This window comes from Salvelinus fontinalis, chromosome 2 (genome assembly GCF_029448725.1).
Source record: "Salvelinus fontinalis isolate EN_2023a chromosome 2, ASM2944872v1, whole genome shotgun sequence".
In the NCBI taxonomy this organism is placed as follows: domain Eukaryota; kingdom Metazoa; phylum Chordata; class Actinopteri; order Salmoniformes; family Salmonidae; genus Salvelinus; species Salvelinus fontinalis.
Genome location: NC_074666.1, coordinates 63,510,051 through 63,531,808, shown reverse-complemented (window position 1 = coordinate 63,531,808; position 21,758 = coordinate 63,510,051). Strand labels below are relative to the sequence as shown.

Sequence of the window (21,758 nt, the reverse complement as noted above, 5' to 3'; positions counted from 1 at the left end):
CTCTCTCCCAAAATACATAATCCAGGAGGATCCTCTTGATGGGGCTGTCCATATCGGCAGACTCCAAGAAATGGCCGTATCACAGAGACTCCTTCCCCTCCAGGAGAATGTCAAACATGATGACAACACCACCCCAACGGTTGTTGCTGGGCAGCTTCAATGTGGTGCTGTTATTCTTCTCACTTTGCTTGGTGAGATAGATTGCAGTTATAACTTGATGACCCTTCACATACCTAACGCTTGGCTCTCTTGTAGAGTGTATCCATTGTTTTCAGTGCCATGATGTCCTTGAGGAGCAGATTCAATGCATGAGCAGCACAGACAATGGGTGTGATGTGAGGGTAAGACTCCTCCACTTTAGACCAAGCATCCTTCCTTTTCGCAGCACTGTCTGTCACCAGTGCAAATACCTTCTGTGGTCCAAGGTCATTGATGACTGCCTTCAGCTCATCTGCAATGTAGAGACCGGTGTGTCTGTTGACCCTTGTGTCTGTGCTCTTGTAGAATACTGGTTGAGGGGTGGAGATGATGCAGTTAATTATTCCTTGCCCACGAACATTCGACCACCCATCAGAGATGATTGCAGTACAGTCTGCTTTCTCTGTAATTTGCTTGACCTTCACTTGAACTCTGTTGAACTCTGCATCCAGCAAATGAGTAGATAAAGCATGTCTGGTTGAAGGGGTGTATGCTGGGCAAAGAACATTCAGAAATCTCTTCCAATACACATTGCCTGTGAGCATCAGAGGTGAACCAGTTGCATACACAGCTCGAGCAAGACATTCATCAGTATTTCTCTGACTACGTTCCTCCATTGAGTCCAAAAAACTTCTGATTGCTGGAGAACCACGAGCTGTTGCTATCGATAAGGTGTCTGATTCATCATTTTCACCTTGAATAGAAGTAGAGGGACTTTTGTCAGAGGTTGCTTGTTGTGGGTGCTGGGGGAACTATATGCACTTGGCCAGATGAATCTGCATCTTTGTTGCATTCTTCACATATGATTTGGCACAGTATTTGCACATGTGCACAGCTTTTCCTTCCACATTAGCTACAGTGAAATGTCTCCACACATCAGATAGTGCCCGTGGCATTTTCCTGTAAAGATTAGAAATAAATGAGCAAAAAAAACAAATACAATTCCATGTACAGATAAATAGTTAAGCAGTTAGATTAAACAACTCCTTTGTAAGGTAAATGTTTTAAAATGAAACATGTATGGAAACAGGTGACTTAACACTCCTCAGTTAGCAGGCTCAAGCAAGCTAAAACCCACTTTGTAGCAAAAACTAACCTGGTTGCAATTCCATTGAATTGGGGATAGTTTAACCAAAATATGCCACAAGACCTAGAATTGCCTTGTGTATCCCACAAAAAAAGTTGTGTTATAACTGTTATAAGCTAACTTTTCTGATGAATTTAAGCAGAATTCCCCAAATTCCAGGGCTTAACTTCTGATGGAAAAATTTCTGGAAAATTCTGGAAATTTTACGACCCTTTGCAACCCTATTACTAACTCCAAATAACAAAAACGTAGCTATAGGTTGTTGTAACATTTAAACTTAAAACGTGTTTTTCATTTTTCTGCACTGCATGGATCACCTGTGCGGTTGAATGCAGCATTGCTGTACGGCTCCCTCAAAATGTATTGTACACTGAACAAAGATTAAAAAACGCAATATGCAACAATTTAAAAGATTTTACTGAGTTACAGTTCATACAAGGAAATCAGTCAATTGAAATAAATTCATTAGGCCCTAATCTATGGATTCCACATGACTGGGAATACAGGTATGCATCTGTTGGTCACAGAAAAAAGTAAGGACGAGGATCAGAAAACCATTCAGTATCTGGTGAGACCACCATTTACCTCATGCAGCACATCACCTTCGCATTGAGTTGATCAGGCTGTTGATTGTGGCCTGTTGTCCCACTCCTCTTCGATGGCTGTGCAAAGTTGCTGGATATTGGCGGGAACTGGAACACGCTGTCGTACACGTCGATCCAGAGCATCCCAAACATGCTCAATGGATGACATGGCTGGTGAGTATGCAGGCCATGGAAGAACTGGGACATTTTCAGCTTCCAGGAACTGTGTACATTATCATGCACATGAGGTGATGGCGGCGAATGAATGGCACGCCAATGGGCCTCAGGATCTCGTCACGGTATCTCTGTGCATTCAAATTGCCATCGATAAAATGCAATTGTGTTCGTTGTCCGTAGCTTATGCCTGCCCATACCATATCCCTACCGCCACCATGGGCACTCTGTTCACAACGTTGGCATCAGCAAACCACTCGCCCACACAACGCCATACACACACTCTGCCATCTGCCCGGTACAGTTGAAACCGGGATTCATCTGTGAAGGGCACACTTCTCCAGCATGTCAGTGGCCATCGAAGGAGAGCAGTTGCTCACTGAAGTCAGGTCGCCGAACTGCAGTCAGGTCAAGACCCTGGTGAGGACGACGAGCACATAGATGAGCTTCTCTGAGACAGTTACTGACAGTTTGTGCAGAAATTCTTCAGTTATGCAAACCCACAGTTTCATCAGCTGTTCAGGTGGCTGGTCTGAGACAATACCGCAGGTGAAGAAGTCCGGATGTGGAGGTCCTGGGCTGGCGTGGTTACACATGGTCTGCGGATGTGTGGCCAGTTGAACATACTGCCAAATTCTCTAAAACAACATTGGAGGCGGCTTATGGTAGAGGAATTAACATTACATTTTCTGGCAACAGCTCTGGTAGACATTCCTGCATTCAGCATGCCAATTGCATGCTCCCTCAAAACTTGAAACATCTGTGGCATTGTGTTGTGTAACAAAACTGCACATTTTAGAGTGGCCTTTTATTGTCCTTAGCACAAGGTGCACCTGTGTAATGACCATGCTGTTTAATCAGCTTCTTGATAAACCACACCTGTCAGGTGGATGAATTATCTTGGCGAAGGAGAAATGCTGACTAAGAGGGATGTAAACAAATTTGTGCACAACATTTTAGATAAATTAGCTTGTTGTGCATATGGAACATTTCTGGGATATTTTATTTCAGCTCATGATACATGGAACAGGCACTCCATGGAAGGAGTTTGACACCCTTGACCTATAGCTAGCTACCGACACCATATAGATAATTGTTGATAATTAATTCATACTGTACTCACCTGATGGTCAAAAGTTGGTATGTCAAGCTGTGTTAGCTGGGTGTAACGGATGACGCTCTCCTCATCCTCGGATGAGGTGAGGAGAGAAGGATCCTCAGACCAAAACGCAGGCTTTAGGAAATAAGCCATCTTTATTTAACAACGATGATGGCAACACGAAACGAAACAAAACACTTTCAAACTACAAAACAAGAAAACGACGTTGAACGAAACCTGAACATAAACTTACATAACTAAACATAAACTTACGTACAGGAAACGGACGACATCGAAACGAAACGAAACAAACAAACGCTACAGTCCCATGTGGTACGAACATACATACAGACATAGGAGACAATCACCCACAAACAAACAGTGAGAATGCCCTACCTAAATATGACTCTTAATCAGAGGCAAACGCAAACCACCTGCCTCTAATCAAGAGCCATACCAGGCAAACCAAAACCAACATAGAAACAGATAACATAGAATGCCCACCCAACCTCACGTCCTGACCAACTAACACACAAAAACTAACATAAATAGGTCAGGAACGTGACAGTACCCCCCCCACAAGGTGCGAACTCCGGACGCACCAGCACAAAGTCTAGGGGAGGGTCTGGGTGGGCATCTAACCACGGTGGTGGTTCAGGCTCGGGGCGCGGTTCCCACCCCACCATAATCCATCCTAACTTCCTCCCTCCAAGAATGTCCACCCTCTTTTGACCCCCACAAAATTCCCTTAACAACATATCTAATAGGGACAACACCGGGACAGAGAGATAAATCAAGAAAGAGGGATAGATAAGAGTATAGAGATAGATGAAGATAGAGAGGGAGATTAGGATAGAGGGGCAACTCCGGACTGAAAGGCAGCTCCGGACAGAGAGACAGCTCTGGACTGATGGGCAGTTCTGGGTATCCAGCCTTTTCAGGCTGAAGGACAGCTCATGGCTGACTGACGAATCTCGATGCTCATGGCTGGTTGACGGCTCTCGACGCTCATGGCAGGCTGACGGCTCTCGACGCTCATGGCAGGCTGACGTCTCTCGACGCTCATGGCAGGCTGACGGCTCTCGACGCTCATGGCAGGCTGACGGCTCTCGACGCTCATGGCGCTCTGACGGCTCTGGCTGCTCATGGCGCTCTGACGGCTCTGGCTGCTCATGGCGCTCTGGAGGCTCTGGCTGCTCATGGCGCTCTGACGGCTCTGGCTGCTCATGGCTCGCTGGCGGCTCTGGCAGATCCTGTCTGGTTGGCGGCTCTGGCAGATCCTGTCTGGTTGGCGGCTCTGGCAGATCCTGTCTGGTTGGCGGCTCTGGCAGATCCTGTCTGGTTGGCGGCTCTGGCAGATCCTGTCTGGTTGGCGGCTCTGGCAGATCCTGTCTGGCTGACGGCTCTAGCGGCTCCTGTCTGGCTGATGGCTCTAGCGGCTCCTGTCTGGCTGACGGCTCTGTAGGCTCATGGCAGACGGGCGGCTTTGCAGGCTCATGGCAGACGGGCGGCTTTGCAGGCTCCTGGCAGACGGATGGCTCAGACGGCGCTGGGGAGACGGATGGCTCAGATGGCGCTGGGGAGACGGATGGCTCAGATGGCGCTGGGGAGACGGATGGCTCAGATGGCGCTGGGGAGACGGATGGCTCAGATGGCGCTGGGGAGACGGATGGCTCTGGCCGGATATGGCGCACTGTAGACCTGGTGCGTGGTGCCAGAACTGGAGGCACCGTGCTAATGACAAGCACCTTCCTACTAGTGCGGGGAGCAGGGACAGGGCACACTGTATTCTCAAAGCCTACTCTATCCCTGATGCGTGGTACCGGCACTGGTGACGCCGGGCTGAGGACAAGCACATCAGGATTAGTAGGGGGAGAATATACAGTGTGTACAGGGCTCTGGAGACGCACTGGTAGCTTAGTGCGTGGGGCCGGAACTGGAGGCACCGGCCTAGATACACGCACTACAGGGAGAGTGCGTGGAGGAGGAACAGGGCTCAGGATACGCACTGGTAGCCTAGTGCGTAGTGTATACACTGTAGGTACTAGGCTGGGGCGGGGAGGTGGTGCCGGAAATACCGGACCGTGGAGGCGTACTGGCTCTCTTGAGCATTGAGCCTGCCCGACCTTACCTGGTTGAATGCTCCCGGTTGCCCGACCAGTGCGGGGAGGTGGAATAACCCGCACCGGCCTATGTAGGCGAACCGGAGAAACCATGCGTAAGGCCGGTGCCATGTATGCCGGCCCGAGGAGACGCACTGGAGACCAGACGCGTTGAGCCGGCCTCATGACACCTGGCTCAATACCCAATCTAGCCCTCCCAGTGCGGGGAGGTGGAATAACCCGCACTGGGCTATGCACTCGTACAGGAGACACCGTGCGCTCTACTGCGTAACACGGCGCCTGCCCGTACTCCCGCTCTCCACGGTAAGCCTGGGAAGTGGGCGCAGGTCTCCTACCTGCCCTTGGCCCACTATCTCCTAGCCCCCCCCCCAAGAAATTTTTGGGAATTACTTACGGGCTTTTTCGGCTTCCGTGCCAGACGCGTTCCCTCATAGCTCCGGTTCCTCTCCCCGGTAGCCTCTGCTCTCCTCCGTGCCTCCAGCTCAGCTTTGGGACGGCGATATTCTCCCTGCTGTGCCCATGGACCTCTCCCGTCCAATATTTCCTCCCAAGTCCAGAAATCCTTGTTTCTCTCCTGTCCTTTACTCCGTTTAGTTTCCCTTTGCCGCTTGGTCTTAGCTTGGTGGGTGATTCTGTAACGGATGACGCTCTCCTCATCCTCGGATGAGGTGAGGAGAGAAGGATCCTCAGACCAAAACGCAGGCTTTAGGAAATAAGCCATCTTTATTTAACAACGATGATGGCAACACGAAACGAAACAAAACACTTTCAAACTACAAAACAAGAAAACGACGTTGAACGAAACCTGAACATAAACTTACATAACTAAACATAAACTTACGTACAGGAAACGGACGACATCGAAACGAAACGAAACAAACAAACGCTACAGTCCCATGTGGTACGAACATACATACAGACATAGGAGACAATCACCCACAAACAAACAGTGAGAATGCCCTACCTAAATATGACTCTTAATCAGAGGCAAACGCAAACCACCTGCCTCTAATCAAGAGCCATACCAGGCAAACCAAAACCAACATAGAAACAGATAACATAGAATGCCCACCCAACCTCACGTCCTGACCAACTAACACACAAAAACTAACATAAATAGGTCAGGAACGTGACACTGGGGCTAGATAGTCTTGAACGATCCTTGTACAGTACTGTAGGCACAACACACACACACCTGTTTGGATTGGTATGATAACTAGCTAACGTTAGCTTTGGTTCGATGCTTGGTGGCTTTTAATATAAGCTTCCTGTCTTGTCTGTCAGTAAAGCCACCAAGCATCGAAGGCAGCTAACTAACGTTACTTGTTGGTGGCCCTTATTTATAAAGAACCTGGCGAAAGCTAGCTCGCTGTAGCGATGGTCAGATAGTCACACAGCTGTTACTTTGAAAACAGCTATCAAACATATCCTGTTGCAGCCAATGACGTATATAAACCCCCACACGGTCTCAGTTCATGAATTCAATCTTGTGGACGACATAAGAAAAAACTATTAATGCAGTCGAAATTATTATCATTTTTAGTTGTTTAAATTCAGCTATCGATTGAACGAGCGGTACAAGGATCTGATCCAAATGTAATATTATTGTGAACTTGTGAGCGATATTATTGACTACTGTAACTTTGTTTAACCAGGTAAGTCATGTCAGTTTACTTTCAGTTTTGATTATAACCTAGTATCAAGGTCACAATGTTGTTCCAGCGAAAACAGCTAGATCTGCAAACCTGACATCTATCAAAAGTAAATGTAATTGATAAAATATTGTAACGACCCTGGGTTTATAAGCGCGGGTATCGACTCTGCCGCACGAGCACGCTCGTGATACAATGTTTTGAGGATCACTGTACATGGAGTATAAAACCTCAGCCATGTAGCAGTGTTCACTGGACTTGGTGATTGCGAAATGCAACCTAAGCTCCTCCCACTGGTCCAAAATGCGTGAAACCGCAGGTTCAATGGAGAGCCAGCGTGTGGCACATGGCGCACCTTGGTTATCTGTAAAGGTTTCTCCCCACAGTTGATGGTCTCATATATGGCCTTATAGGCCTCCCTGCGCTTTAGAGACACTGAAAACCAGTTATATGTTTCTCGTACCAAGTACTCCATACTACGGGGGATGGTGTCATTGGAAGCATGAGAGTGGCACACACAGCGAATAAGAACCAGATATTTGAGGCCATACTCCTCCTTCAGCACTTTATGGACCCCATTGTTAATCCCCGTCATAACAGAGGCATTGTCAGTCCCTATCTCCAGAATTTTCTCTTTTTAAGACAACACTTCTCGAGGAAAGCCACAACAGCACGCAATATAGATTTGGCATCTCCTCCCTCCAACTCAACAAGCCCCAGAAATGTTGATACAATTGTCTGCTTGGTGTCACTAAAGTACCTTATCACAACCCCCAGGTACTTAGAAACACTTACATCTGTGGACTCATCGAGGAGGAAGCTGAAACTCTGGTCACCCACATCTGCGACCATCTTTTTCAGAAAGTATGGTGCTAGAAAACCATTAATCATTTCTGTGCACTTTGTCCTGTGCATTTTGAAGTGGGTAGCACCAGTGGAGTCTGAGAAAGCAGCTCTACATGCTTCTCCAATGTGATCACATGCCATCATGGAACAGTGTTCAGCGATAGCTAATGCCATGGTGACTGGTCTCAGCCTTTTTTACAGAGTCAATTTTTCAGCTTGTTTTGGGTGGAACTGTTATAGGCTTTGCCTTTTGAGGATGTTTTTGAGTTGTCATGTGTTTTTTTACATCGCTAAGTTTGGCGTAGAAATCAGCCTTACAATACCGGCAGTATGCCCATGTATCATCTCCAATAAACGGCTTCAACCAGCCTTTGAATTCAGGGTTTGATTCCCACTCCTTTCTGTATTTTTGAGTGTACAGTTTAGACTGAGACATGATGAGCAAGCCAGCTAGATGTTTAGCTTATGTCACAGAGAGGCACACACACAGTGGACAAGGTGAGTAAGTGCCTGAGGCTGTGTGAGTCAAAAGCAGTGATTTATTTTTGTGCAGTGATTTATTTTAGACAAAGAACATTTTACATTTATATCCCGCCCTGAATGTTAGCCAGGGTGGGATCAGCCAGCGCCGGCTTCCCGCATGCGCGATTCATTTGCAGTCTGGACGTGGAGGGGTGAACATCTCCTGCTCTGACTGCAGCTGGGAGGGACTGCTGCGCGAGGACTGGGCCGCCTGTGAGTGCTTTGGGACGGGGCCCACGGCAGCACCCGCTGCTCATTGAGAAGAGTAAGAACGATACGTGCTTTCACGTCAGAGTCTCCAAAAGTCTCCAATAACACCAGAAAAAGACACTAGATTTGTCGCTAGTCGATTTTTTAAATATGTGTCGCTAAAGGGGTCTAAGTACTCGCTAAATATAGCAACAATGTCGCTAAGTTGGCAACACTGGATCAGACCTTGCAACCACGACAGTGCGTGTGCTTGGCCGGTGAGCTCGTTCCTATAAGACGTTGAGTTGCAAGCTAGCGCGAGAGTATTGTTACGTCATGTAACATTATCTTACACTCAAAAGTTCTCCTTATTCCTCAGATCAACATTGGATTCCCTGCGCTGTGTGAGTCCTGGCCAAGATAGAGAATATCCTTCTGGAGGAGGAGTTGGTGAGCATCCTGAGCCAATGTGGACCAGCTCTGACTAATGTTCTGCATAGCAAGTTTGGATGCACTGCCGTGCTCCATGATGTGGGTATCGGTGCAGGGAAATTCAAGAAGCCAGGTGAGGAAAGGTTTTCTACCCAGCTGTCAAAGGGCCTCAAAGTATCGGTATGAAAAGATGACCTCACCACTCATAAAGTTGATGCTGTGGTCAACGCAGCCAATGTGAACCTCAGTCATGGGGGAGTACAGAAAGCTTTACGGAAAGTTGTTAACGGGAAATGCCATTGTTGTCAGACCTGGACGCTTACCATGCAAGAAGATCATTCATGCTTTGGGTCCATGCCTTCCATACAAACCAATGCAATATCAAGTTGCTGATGCCATGCCAGAACTCTCAAAGACTGTTAAAAGCGTTCTAAAGATGGTAGAGCAAGAGAAGCTGCAGTCTGTCGCCATTCCGGCCATAAGTTCTGGCCTGTTCAACTTTCCCTTGCCTATCTGTGCAGATGTCATTGTTCAAACCCTGAAAATGTACCATGATCAATATTACGCCGGAGCTCCTTTAGAGGTTCGCCTGGTCAATCACGATGAACTAACAGTCAGGGAGATGGAGAGAGCATACAGTCAGATTCTGTGGTTCTCGGGTTCACACAGTCAAGCAGCGGTGGCTCAGAGACAGGCTCCATACAGACAAGATGTTACAAACTATGGGAAAGGCTCCACCAAACCCTTAACACCCACGGTTCAGTTTGGGAATGTAAGTCTGAACATTAAAAAGGGGCACATTGAAGAAGAGAAGGAAAGACATTCGAAATTATGTCCTCTCCTGAAATAAATGTATGACGACACAAAATATTTAACTTCTAAGAATTCTATACAGTAATGTTTATTCATAAAATTATTAAATGTGTCAACTGCTGTGAAGAGAGGGCACTATTACTAATTTACTCATTCTTTCACTATACAGGTCGACGTCATTGTGAATACAACACAACAAGATCTCAAGTTAGCCGTCGGGGAAATCTCAAAAGCTATATCACAGAAGGCAGGCAGCGAAATGCAAAAGGAAATAGTAAAAGCACATTATTCACATGTTTTAAATGGAGATATTATTGAAACGAAAGGATGTAAACTAAACTGTTCCTCTGTGTACCACAATGTGTGTGCAGAAAGAAATGAATATTCAGCTGATAAGGTATGATAAAGTTTATATGTAGGCATATTTCATTTTTTTTGTCAGATAACTACTGAACTGCTCTCTCCCGTTTTGTGTTTTCCAGATCCTCTACAATGTGGTGTTAGGATGTTTAAGAATGGCAGCGACAAGTGGACGAAGGTCAGTCTCTCCCTGCTATTGGTACAGGGCAGCTAGGATTCCATAAACAGGAGGTTGCCAAGATCATTGCCGGTGCTGTGGTGGCGGCTGCCCAGAACCTCCAAGAGATGAGGATGGATATCTATGTTGTCGTTTATCCATCTGACAATGATACATTTCAGGTGATGTAACAAACTACAAAAGTTCTGCTCTTTGCAATCATGTCGTCACACTTTGAGACTAACATTATGCTACAATTCATGATTATGCTCTTTTCCACAGGCTTTTGAAGATCAACTAAAATCTCACCAAGACGCAATGAAATATCCTAGCTCCTCCAACAGTGCCCCCTCTCATGGTGAGCTCCCAGTCAAAAGAAGTAGGCTAAGTGGTTGATACAACACATTATACAACATACAGTATGGTACAATGTTCTTTCATGTGATACAACATTATATTGATACAACATACAGTATTTTTTTTTATCTACAGTTAGTAAACCAGCTCATGCAGCATTTTAGATTTTTAACAGACTTATGCTTTCATGTCTCGTCTGCAAGGATTTGGCCATGCAACTGATCAGTATGAGTCTCCAAGGGGAGGCGCAACACCGCATATCGAGCTCAGCAGTGCCCACTGTGACACGTTGAGGAAGGCCACATTTTGGCTCACTTTTATAATGTCCTCTGATAGCTTCACCATTCACAACAATTTCATCCAGTGCTTTGGCCAGACAGAGTTTGATGAGTTGCTGTCCTTTCAGACCAAGTGGAAGGTTTCCATCAAGGAGACCTTAAAAGATGGCTGTGCCAGCATCACCATCCAGGGGGCTTCTAGAGTTGTATGAGCTGTTGTGTTAGAGGTGGAAGCCATGTGCTGCAAAGTCCAATAGGGTTTTGCAAAAGAACTGGAGAATTTAATGGGCCTGAAATATCCCACCAGTTCCCCAAAGAAGCCTGTAAACAACAACAGTTTGGAACATAGAGAAATACAATTCCATTTTTCTGGGTTTCTAATTGTCAGGGTGAGTGTCAACACAAGAAACAACAGATTTAACATTAAAATATATAATCTTTGATAACCTTAAGAAGTTGCAGGTGTCTACCTCTCCTCAGCGGATATACCAGCACCTGCCAGCATAATTCTGTGACCTGCTCAGCAGAGTGGGTTTCCAGAAGGAGTTCGCACCACCTGATGGTAAGGCAGAAGCCAGAAAAATACATTGAATAACATTCTATTAGTTCTAATGACATTCATTCTATGAATTATATGTATTCACCCATCTGTAGACACTAAAGAATAGCTCCAAGATAGTTGTCAAGTAATAATTACTTCAGAAATCATAATATGCAGGTTTTAAACTTTCAATTAGGCCTTTTGAGTCAAAGCACATGCCTATCCCTGGTGTGTAAAAGATACATAACACAACCGTTACAAAAGGGTTTTGTATTGTAATGGAGTCCATTTTCTCTTACATGCTGTAATAAAATGTTACTTTCATCTATAGAACAAAAGCTTGGAAAGGGCATCTACTTCAGTAGCAGTGTGTCTGGAGCAGAGAAGTTGTGGCTGAAGAGCTTCGCTGATGAAGAGAGTACATGTACTTCATTGAGGCAAAGGTGCTGACTGGGAATTCAACGGCTGTCTCTCCAGATCTTATTGTGCCACCTCCCTTTGGCAGAGACCCTCTCACCCTGTATGACAGCGTTGAAGAAGGTCTAGCCACCTTTGTCATTTTCAATGGTCACCAGGCCCTACCTAAATATCTGATCACCTGCAAAAAGCATTCATCATAATTTATGTAGCTAGAACCCTTACGTGGTTGGGTCGATAATCTGAAATAATTGTCTCATTAAATACTATTGTTTTAAAATAAACATATTGATCTTTATTTTCTTCAGTGATTGTCTATTCTATTAATATAATGCAGGAAAACTGGATTTGATCCACCAATTTTTTAAATTCTGAAATATTTGCATCATACTGGTCTTTAGTTTTAAATCATTTCTCAGCCGTGTAGCCAACGCTTCATGCTGTCTGGTCTCTAGAGATTTAAATTCCTACCATTTCAACGTGCAGCCACCGCTCCACGTTTTTCTGATCTCTATTGTCTAACGATTCGTGACGTCCGGCTTACCGTCTGCCTATTTGGTCTAATGTAAATTCTTCAGCGAGTCATTTTAAACACTTGGGGAAAAAGAGCATTCCCTCCTTTTGTCATAATGTCTGTGCTCACGTGTGCGTGGTTACTGACTGGGTAAAACTTTACATGAAAGACAATTCTCTCATTTAGAAGGCTACGGTCACATTTAATTTTCTCACAAATAGTTTCATATTTAATCAGATCAGTTCCACAACATTTCGATGTAAATCTGATAACTGGAACGTCTACATTTGTAGAGTTACCGTTATTTGGTTATACCATCCTTAATGATATCGCACAACAACAACTTATTTGACATGATTATTGTTTTGAGCCCCACGAACCATTTACCACATTATATACGTTAGAAATGTCCAACGTTTTTATGTCACAGTACTGCAAAGTCTCTGTGGTAACAAAGGGATTTTTAACTTACATTTCTAAACTCTGGTGGGAGGGGGGGGGGGGCTGATCTGGTGCCTATGATCCTCACCCGAGAGGGAAAGTCTTGACAATTCTATACTGTATAATTGTACACAGGCTTGTCTTGTAAGACTTAGTCATAAATCTGAGCGTTAGGATTTATGACCTGCTTGGGCGCGACCACAGTCCTGTGTTTTCGATCGGCAGGAATTTAGCTCAGTGGGAAGTGCAGGGAGGAACAGAGAGTGGTGGCGATATCAGCTTTCTTGGTCTACACAGATGAGCTAAATTACTTTTTACAACTCTGTTCCCAGGGCCTGTTTCTGCACATCTGCTAATTGTCAGATAAAAATATGTACTTTCTATAAAAGGCGAAAGTTAGCTCTGTTCATTGAGCTTTTGAACTCTGACTATTCTTAGTGACGGTTGATTGCTTCATTTTTGCAAATCTTATAATAAAGTTGTTTTGAAGAATACAGTCTCTCCTTTAGGTTAGAATTATAAACACATTTGATTGACAACTAAAAGATATGTTAACTGCGATTCACATTTCTTGCTAGCTAACCAAATAACACCTGCAGCATCTCTAACTGTCACCCAACAAAAAAACTATATGAGGGGGAAAAGTCGGTCACTCATCCATTCCTCCCAGCAGGGAGTGCAACTGCGACCCACTGGCCATTGTTTTATTAGAAAAAATATGACCCTTTATAATGTCCACTTGTATGTAGGATGCTGTATATAGCAATTTAACATATTAAAACGAAATAGCTAAAAAAATATTTGCCCAGCATTTGCTGCTATGCTTGCAGATGTGCATGATATGCTGTGACCCAAATTAAAAACTATTTAATAACTCCAAATAACTAAAAAGTAGCTATAGGTTGTTGTAACATTTCAACTTAAAACATGTTTTTCATTTTTTTGCACTGCATGGATCATTGGTGCGGTTGAATGCATCGTTGCTGTATGGTGCACTCAAAATGTATTGTAGTTGAGTAGCCAACCTAGGCTACTGCTCAAATGTTGCTGTAACATGCCTACATGTTTCTCTTTTGAATGGTGTTTTGTTGCAGGTTTTGTTTTTTGTTATTCATTGTCGAGCTTTAAAAACCGATGGCAGGCTGCAACATTTTAGTAGCCTAGCTAGGACTGTGGCATGTGTCTGTACACTTTCCCTCCACTGCAGCGCTGTAAACAGGACACACGAAAGCAGCGCAGTTGAAGTTGAATTAACTATACAAGTGCATCAGGCTGTAATTTCATAAAGTAGAAGACTCAACTGTTGACTCATTTATACTCACTTATGTGTGTCTAATTCGGACGGCGGGCCTTGTGTTTGACACGTATGCTAGCCTATTAGCCACATTATGACTGACTTGTGATCATTGCCCTTGCTTTTTTGATTGTACTGATACTCCCAGCCTTAGTTAGAGTTGTCCGTTTTTGTTCAAAATATTTATTCATTGAAACTGAAACACTGCATCCCGAATGGGTGGTGGCAGCAAACAATGTACGAGCTGCGATTTACAACCTGATAGCAATATTTTGGGCCTAGCAAGTAATGCATTGAACTGCATCCATCTATTCTGCCAACAATGCCTTACTGTACATCATGGAATTTTGAGTCAAATATAACCTATTTATAAAAACTCTTATAAAGTTGGTTTTGAAACAAAAAGGGAATTTGATATTTATGACATATTATGATTGTCTGTTTCATATCTGCTCCATTTCCTTTCAGCCTCGAATTAGTCCTTACTGAAGTTTTTCTTGGTAAGCACTTCTCATGTGTGTGTTTGTCAGATCTCTGCAAATGTTGAAGTAAGCCAAGTGTTTAACCTTGATCGAATGAACCCCATGAATATGTGATACATTAATTGATAATTGATGACAAGATAAACTGATAATGCGCAACTCAACTACAATGTAGGCGGTCTGGAACACGGCCATTCTCAAATCAAGAATCGCAGCAATCATTGGTCCGCTCCGACCATGTGATCTACAGTAGACTTCCTAGGAGGAGGATGGAGTGTTTTGCTGGATATTGATTCTTCTGAGTTTGAGGTTGCTATGATTTAATCGCTTTGAGATCCATTTCACCTCAATCAAATACGTTTTGGCGAAAGGACGACGAAAGACCATGGCCCAGGCTACACAGATGAATGTCCCCGAAATCAACACTCCGATAACAGTAGAACACGATAAAAAGAAGCGACAGTTTACCATACGACTAAATGGTAATGTAACGTTAGCTACGCGAAATCGTACGTGGTTTCCCTTTTATCAACTATTTACCAAAGAGTGTGGTTAAGCTAGTTAGCTAACCAACTTTTTCATAGCGCAAAAGAGTCTTACCTCATTGCAGTCGAACTGTAATTTAGATAAGGAACGTACTTTTTCCTAATGGTCGTTGTTGTAAACAAACGGACAAAAAGCTACTAGCTAGAACTCAACTGGCATAGCCAAGGATTTGTAGCGTTAGCCAACTGGGATAATTGTTAACTTCCTGGCATTGAGCGGTTGAATTGAATGCTCTTGCTGTCACGCAACTAACATGTTGTTCTTCTCAGTTAGTTTGCGCATGCACATTCGCTCAAAAAAATACTTATTTGAGAGAATCTGCTTGACTTTCTCTAAAAACCCAATTCCTCATTTATCTGCCCGCATCCCCATCTTTGATAGATCTTTAATTGAGGTCTGATGGAGAATCATACTGTGTTTTAATCGTCGCCCAGGGTGTAGCTCTAGTTATTTAGCATATAATTGCACCCTTTTAAATTCGGAGCGGCAGGTAGCCTAGTGCGTTGGGCCAGTAACCAAAAGGTTGCTGGATCGAATCCCCAAGCTGTCGTTCTTCCCCTGAACAAGGCAGTTATGAACCCACTGTTCCCTGGTAGGGCGTCATTGTGAATAAGAATTTGTTCTTAACTGACTTGCCTAGTTAAATAAAGGTTACATTTAAACTATAAACTAGGTTACATTTAAACCCCTTTCTCTTTGTTTCCAGGCTCTCATGACCGTGCGGTCCTCTTGTACGAGTATGTCGGGAAGAAGACTGTGGACCTGCAACATACGGAGGTTCCAGACGCCTACAGAGGGAGAGGCATTGCCAAGCACCTGGCCAAGGTTCGACTGTCTGACAATATGGAATGGAACCATGGCCCAATGCCAAAAGACACTACACCCTCACTTCTATTATGTCCCTAGATCTTTTTAACATTAATCTGTGCCTTTCAGATAAGCAATGGGAGTCCATAGGTCTCAGTATTAGTAGTTAGGCATTTGAGCCCATGGCCTTGTCCAGAAACAACTCATAATGTTACCCATCATTTGCTATATCACAACAATTCTGCAGGAGGACCTTCTTGCAATCTGGACCTGTGCAGCTCACTGTGTATGAAGAGAAGTCTTTGTACCTCTTTAACCCAGTAAGAGATAGTAAATATAGTTTCCTAAACTGGCAGTTGAAACTGCTTTCAATGGACAGTTTGGACTCTCTTTCCCATCTAGTTCTCTTTATAACAGCTGCATGACAATATGAATGTTGCTTGTAATTCAGGAAATCCAAGCATTGTCCTGTTTATTTAGTCTAGGCAGTGCTTTGCCAGATGAGCTCAGCTCAGAGCGCTGGTGGGTAATATCAAGGGAACAGTTATGGTAGAGATAAGAGGAAGAAGGAAATTAAAACATGGTTTGTTTGAAGATCTGTGTAGACTGGAATGTTACTATTTTTAAATCTTTATATCAAATAAAATATAATAGAGCAAGTGTCTCACCTTTCATCTGCAGTCTCTGATTACTGCATGTATTAAAATAAAACCAGAGTGACAAAGACAATTACTTTGTAAACTCAAGCTACAAAACAACTCCTAAATTAAATGGAAATGTTCTGTTGATTGCAGGCGGCCATGGATTTTGTGGTGGAAGAGGATCTGAAGGCTCACCTGACCTGCTGGTACATCCAGAAATATGTCAAAGAGAATCCCCAACCTCAATACCTGGAGCACATCCACCCCATGTGACCCCATGACAGAGAGGAGTGGAGAGGGAGAGAGACTGAGGTAGAAAGCATGGCCTCATGCTTTCAGTTTGGAGGACTTTGTGCTCTGTTTTTTGGGCTGGTAAGGGAGAGGGAAACCATACTATAGCTATCCCTATCTCTACGGACATAAAGACTCCCTGTTGGAGAGGGGTGGTAGAGGAACTGTCCGAGTGCCATTGACATTACTCGTGGCCTGTCCTCCAATGGGCATGGACATCAGTGTGTTTGTGTGTAAAAAAAAAAAAAAAAGGAATGTTGTAGAGTCTTGCTGTCTTATTGTATATACAGTGGCAAGACTGTATGCAGGATTCCTGTTTTTGTACTGTAAGAAGCAATGTCTCATCACGCTTTGGCCGTATTGCTTTCACCTATCTTGTCTTGGCTGGTACTTTGAAGAGGAGTGAACAACGGCAAGAGGAAAGGAACAGCTTTCTGGAGTGGAATGCAATCTTGATCATTCAGGATGTTTGTCCTCTCGTCGAAACCATCAAGACAAACAGTTGTTCATCAGGACCTTGATTACCTGAATCAGGTGTGTTAGAGCAGGGTTGGCACAATAGTGTGCACATCCAATAGCTCTCCAGGAGGGTGGACCACACCTGGTTTACTTTAGACCATCAACTTGTGGGCTATATCCCCTACATGCAGTCATCCTGTCATGGGCTAGTGAGGCGCTTCCCTCTATTCCTGCTATGCTGCCCCCATGTTCATCAGGACAACCACTCTTCAGTAGGCCTACCCTTCACCTTTAATGTTACTGTACAGAACGCTGCTGTGCTCTCTGACATGAGACATTGCCATAGAACCTTCATTGACAGTGGGGGTAATCTTCTACTGTCTGTAAAAGCACTAATTCAGGGCTGTTCTACTACAGTTTAAATCTTGTGACAGTTTCTCTATACAGTTTACAAGCATGGCTTAAGAAAACAAAACAAAATTCCAATATCAAGTAACAGGTTGTATTTTTTATTTGCTGAGTATCTTAAACTACAGTAGGGATTCTCTCTGGCTTTGACCTAGGTGAGATGTACTAGTTGCTAGGTGACTGGATGCATACTGGTCAGAAAGGCAGTACAACTGATGACACAGTCTTCAGAGGATGGCTCTGTATGCCTACTGTCTGACAGAGATGGGTATAAAGTCTGCAGACAGTCTGATTATTTTCCATGTCTCTTGTTTTAAATTAAATAATACCTTATTTGACTAACCATTGAAACATTGATTTACAATCATTTAGAAGTGCCTTATACATTTTAAAGTAGTTTCCTAGTATACTTCACCTCTGAGCTGCAGAATACCAAGGTGATAACATTTTAAAGGTGCACTGTATGCAATTAATCTATTGGCGAGGGAGGCAGGGAGCAGGCTAATGGATTGCACATGTTACCGTGGTTTGCACTGGCTTGGTACAGGTTTACAACACACTTCCCAGTGTAGTGTTGATATCAACTCACTAGAGAAACTTGGATAGGACAGGACACAATATGAGTAAGTATAGCAACCTGGGGCAGGAAAATATCACCCCCACTTCAGTGTGACAGTCCGTTGCATTGAAGCGTTAGTGTAGCCCATAATAGCAAGTGGAACAATTTACCTGCTGCGCAACCTGGCTATAGAATGGTTTGTCCTACTCTTGAGTCCCATAGTGTTGTCCTTGCTTGTGATTGGTCATTTCTCAACTGTTACAAAACAAACATGATTTGTGTAGGCAGCATTTTCCGCATTTGTTTTGAGCACATTTTGGATTACAGATTACGTCAAAATGTACTAGTAGTAAATTAAACTGACCTCTACATTTACAAAATAAAAAGTGGTACGTCCTACATGCATTCAATTAATTATGGGAAATGTAGTACGACAAAGTACATTAAGTCGTCCTCGCAGTGTATTACAAGTATAACATGCACTACACCTCCTAGCTTGCACTGCGTCGACAGCAGTCTTGTATTGGTTCTCCAAGATGGCGTCGTTGGGAAGGAGGCGCGGTGTCCCAGTCAACAGGGAGAGGTCAGTTAGACTCAATCATTGCCGTATCACGACTATTTTTGTGTACAAGGTCTAATTTATGATACCTATACGCTCACTATTCCAACATATGGCCTTTAAAAGCTAAATGCAGCTGTCACTCCTGAATTCCTTCCTCCATAATTGCTCATGTGATGTTTTGATTAGCATGTTTGCTATCGTCGCTAACTTCGCTAGCCTGTTCATCAAAGCTTCAAAGTCAAGTTCTGGATAGGTTAGCCATCCCAACTAAAATAGTGTGAAAACATGCCGTAACGTTATAAAGTAGATATACTTGCACATATCAAACATATCGGTCGTATAACACAAAACTAACGTTTTACTCGCCGCTTGTAATTTATGTACTAGCTAGTTTTCAGAGCAGCTAGCTTCCAAATAGCGGTGGAGTTGACAAATGGAACGTTATGACCTGACGTTATGCAAAGCTGCGTCCAATTCAGCAGCAGCTCCCATGTTATACGTAGCTAATATAGATGTTACTGGAATTGTTGAAACAGTTGTGAATGATCAACATGCTTGCTAACCTAGAGTTTTATTTACGTTAGCTAGCTAACAGTTAGCTACTTGACGGGTGCGTTCGTAAATTCGCTCTGGAGTGTCTGACTCAGAGTGAGTTCAGCCAGGGTGAATTTACGAACGCAGCCTTATTTAGCATGTCGTGTTAATCTTGTTGGGGAGCTAGCTAGCGCTCTTACGCGTGGAATAATGTTTACAAAGTGAGAGATTCGAGTTTTACACGTAAGTTATTTCCACTTGATATAGCTACATTTGGTTTTCTCCTGCATATTGTTTATATTGTCCATAGCTACGTTAACGTTCCCTGGTTTCACAACAGTCCCTGGTTCGTATCCAGGCTGTATCACATCCGGCCGTGATTGAGAGTCCCATAGGGCGGCGCACAATTGGCCAGGGTAGGCCATCATTGTAAATAAGAATTTGTTCTTAACTGACTTGTCGACCATAGCTTATTACTAACAGGCAACTTGACAGTGAACTCTGATAATTCTAAACATGAGAAAATACCCTACTTTCCCTTTGTTTCAACAGCTCTTATTTATGTCAAACATGCACAGGCAACACATGTCAAAGTTCCACAAAAGTGTCTTGTTTTTACCATACAGTGGGCTGAAAAAACAGGTGTTATGCACTAATCTGATATCAAGGACATGGACTATATGTAAAAAAATAACAAGTGGTATTCATCTGTACATCATCATTAAAAACTGGTGCAACCACTTGCCTTAGGCCCCGAAGCTGCACAATTGCTATGAAGCTTGGAAAATAATTGGGAATTTAAAATTGTGATTCTCTTCCTTTTCCATCTACTTACTATTTCTAATCCCCTCTCTCTCCCTCATTATCTCATCTCTCTGTACACAGGGGAGTAATGGCGGCAACGGACTGCTACATCGTTCACGAGATCTACAACGGGGAGAATGCGCAGGACCAGTTTGAGTACGAGCTGGAGCAGGCACTGGAGGCCCAGTACAAGTACATTGTGATCGAGCCCACGCGCATTGGCGACGAGACGGCCCGCTGGATCGCTGTGGGCAACTGCCTGCACAAGACGGCCGTCCTGTCGGGCACCGCCTGCCTCCTGACGCCGCTCTCGCTGCCACCTGAGTACTCGCGCTACGTGGCACTGCCCGCTGGTGCCCTCAGCGTGGCCTGCTCCGCCCTCTACGGAATCTCCTGGCAGTTCGATCCCTGCTGCAAGTACCAGGTGGAGTACGACAGCCAAAAACTCTCGCGGCTGCCCCTGCACACACTCACCTCCTCCACGCCAGTGGTGCTGGTGCGCAGGGACGACATCCACAGAAAGAGACTCCACAACACGATAGCGCTGGCCGCCCTGGCCTACTGCGCCAAGAAGATCTACGAACTCTACGTGGTATGAGCATACTCTGAAGAGGGTTAAAAAAATAAAAGAAAAGAAAAAAAATAACGGGAAAAGAAAGAATCCGCCAAGTGGAAGCCATGTGCTGAATCGAGGGTTTGCCCCTAACCACCCCCCCCCCCCCACCTGCGCGGGCGCTTACTTTTGGGCTGTTTGATGGATCAGAGGGATATAGTTCAAACTAGAAGGAATTATTTTTCCCTTATTTTCTTTACTTGTAAGTGACATCACCAGTGCACTTATCCATATGGGTACCCTTGCGCCTCTTCCCCATCCCAGTACCCCTCTCAATACACTAAGTTAGGGCACAAGGGTAGCTAAGTAAAAATAAATAGACTGAATTGTGTTGCAGTTGAAACGGACAGGCTTAAGTATTACCAACATGTCTATTCCTTGTAGTTTTACTGTACCCCTTTCTTGCTGATCAGTATGTCACCCTTTCATTAAACATTAGGATATTTCAAACCTCTTTCTGTATTTTCTTTTTCATTAAACAAATGTTACACCATGTCTTGAATCACAAAGGCAATAGCATTACCTTTGTTTTCAGATTTGTCTTTCTAGGTTTACGCAGTTTTTGTTCCAAAGTCAAGACCTTTAAACATACTTGTTTGGTCATCCTTCACCAGTCAAAGTTAAGGACAAAACAGACCAACACGAACATCGGCCATGCGCAGCAAGTCCTATTTCCTTTCTGTTCATTTCCCAACTATTCTACATGTTGAACCGCCAACATTGTGTTGGTCTGTCTTATCCTTTACACACATGCAGTTATGGGCAAAAAGACTGTCCAGGTGGAGCGCTTTGTGGGATTGTTAGACACTTAATGGGGACTTTCTGAGTGTAGGAGTGGGTTGTGTATGTAAGGGAAAAATACACTGAGTGTACCAAATATTAAGAACTCCTGCTCGTTCCATGACAGACTAACCAGGTGAAAGCTATAATCCCTTATTGTTGTCATATGTTAAATCCACTTCAATCAGTGTAGA

The 21,758-nt window shown here is 44.1% G+C and overlaps 2 protein-coding genes and 1 pseudogene across 3 annotated transcripts; all 3 read left to right on the top strand.

Annotated features, from left to right (window-relative positions):
- Window positions 1–8,689: 8,689 nt before the first annotated feature.
- Window positions 8,690–10,208, top strand: LOC129867195 (O-acetyl-ADP-ribose deacetylase-like; annotated as a pseudogene).
- A 4,065-nt stretch (window positions 10,209–14,273) lies between these two features.
- On the top strand, window positions 14,274–18,670 carry natd1 (protein NATD1). 2 transcript variants are annotated; one of them, XM_055881968.1, is made up of 3 exons: window positions 14,274–15,069; window positions 15,813–15,931; window positions 16,708–18,670. In XM_055881968.1, exons 1-3 carry the CDS (start codon window positions 14,946–14,948, stop codon window positions 16,825–16,827), a joined length of 363 nt encoding a protein of 120 aa, XP_055737943.1. In that variant the 5' UTR covers window positions 14,274–14,945; the 3' UTR covers window positions 16,828–18,670. The 2 variants fall into 2 exon arrangements, with proteins under 2 accessions (XP_055737943.1, XP_055737953.1); XM_055881978.1 differs by having other exon boundaries at window positions 14,788–15,042.
- A 76-nt stretch (window positions 18,671–18,746) lies between these two features.
- tmem11 (transmembrane protein 11) lies at window positions 18,747–21,238 on the top strand. Its single transcript, XM_055881942.1, has 2 exons — window positions 18,747–18,854; window positions 20,253–21,238. The coding sequence occupies exons 1-2, from the start codon at window positions 18,808–18,810 to the stop codon at window positions 20,767–20,769; spliced, it is 564 nt and encodes a 187-aa protein (XP_055737917.1). The 5' UTR covers window positions 18,747–18,807; the 3' UTR covers window positions 20,770–21,238.
- The last annotated feature ends 520 nt before the right edge of the window (window positions 21,239–21,758 follow it).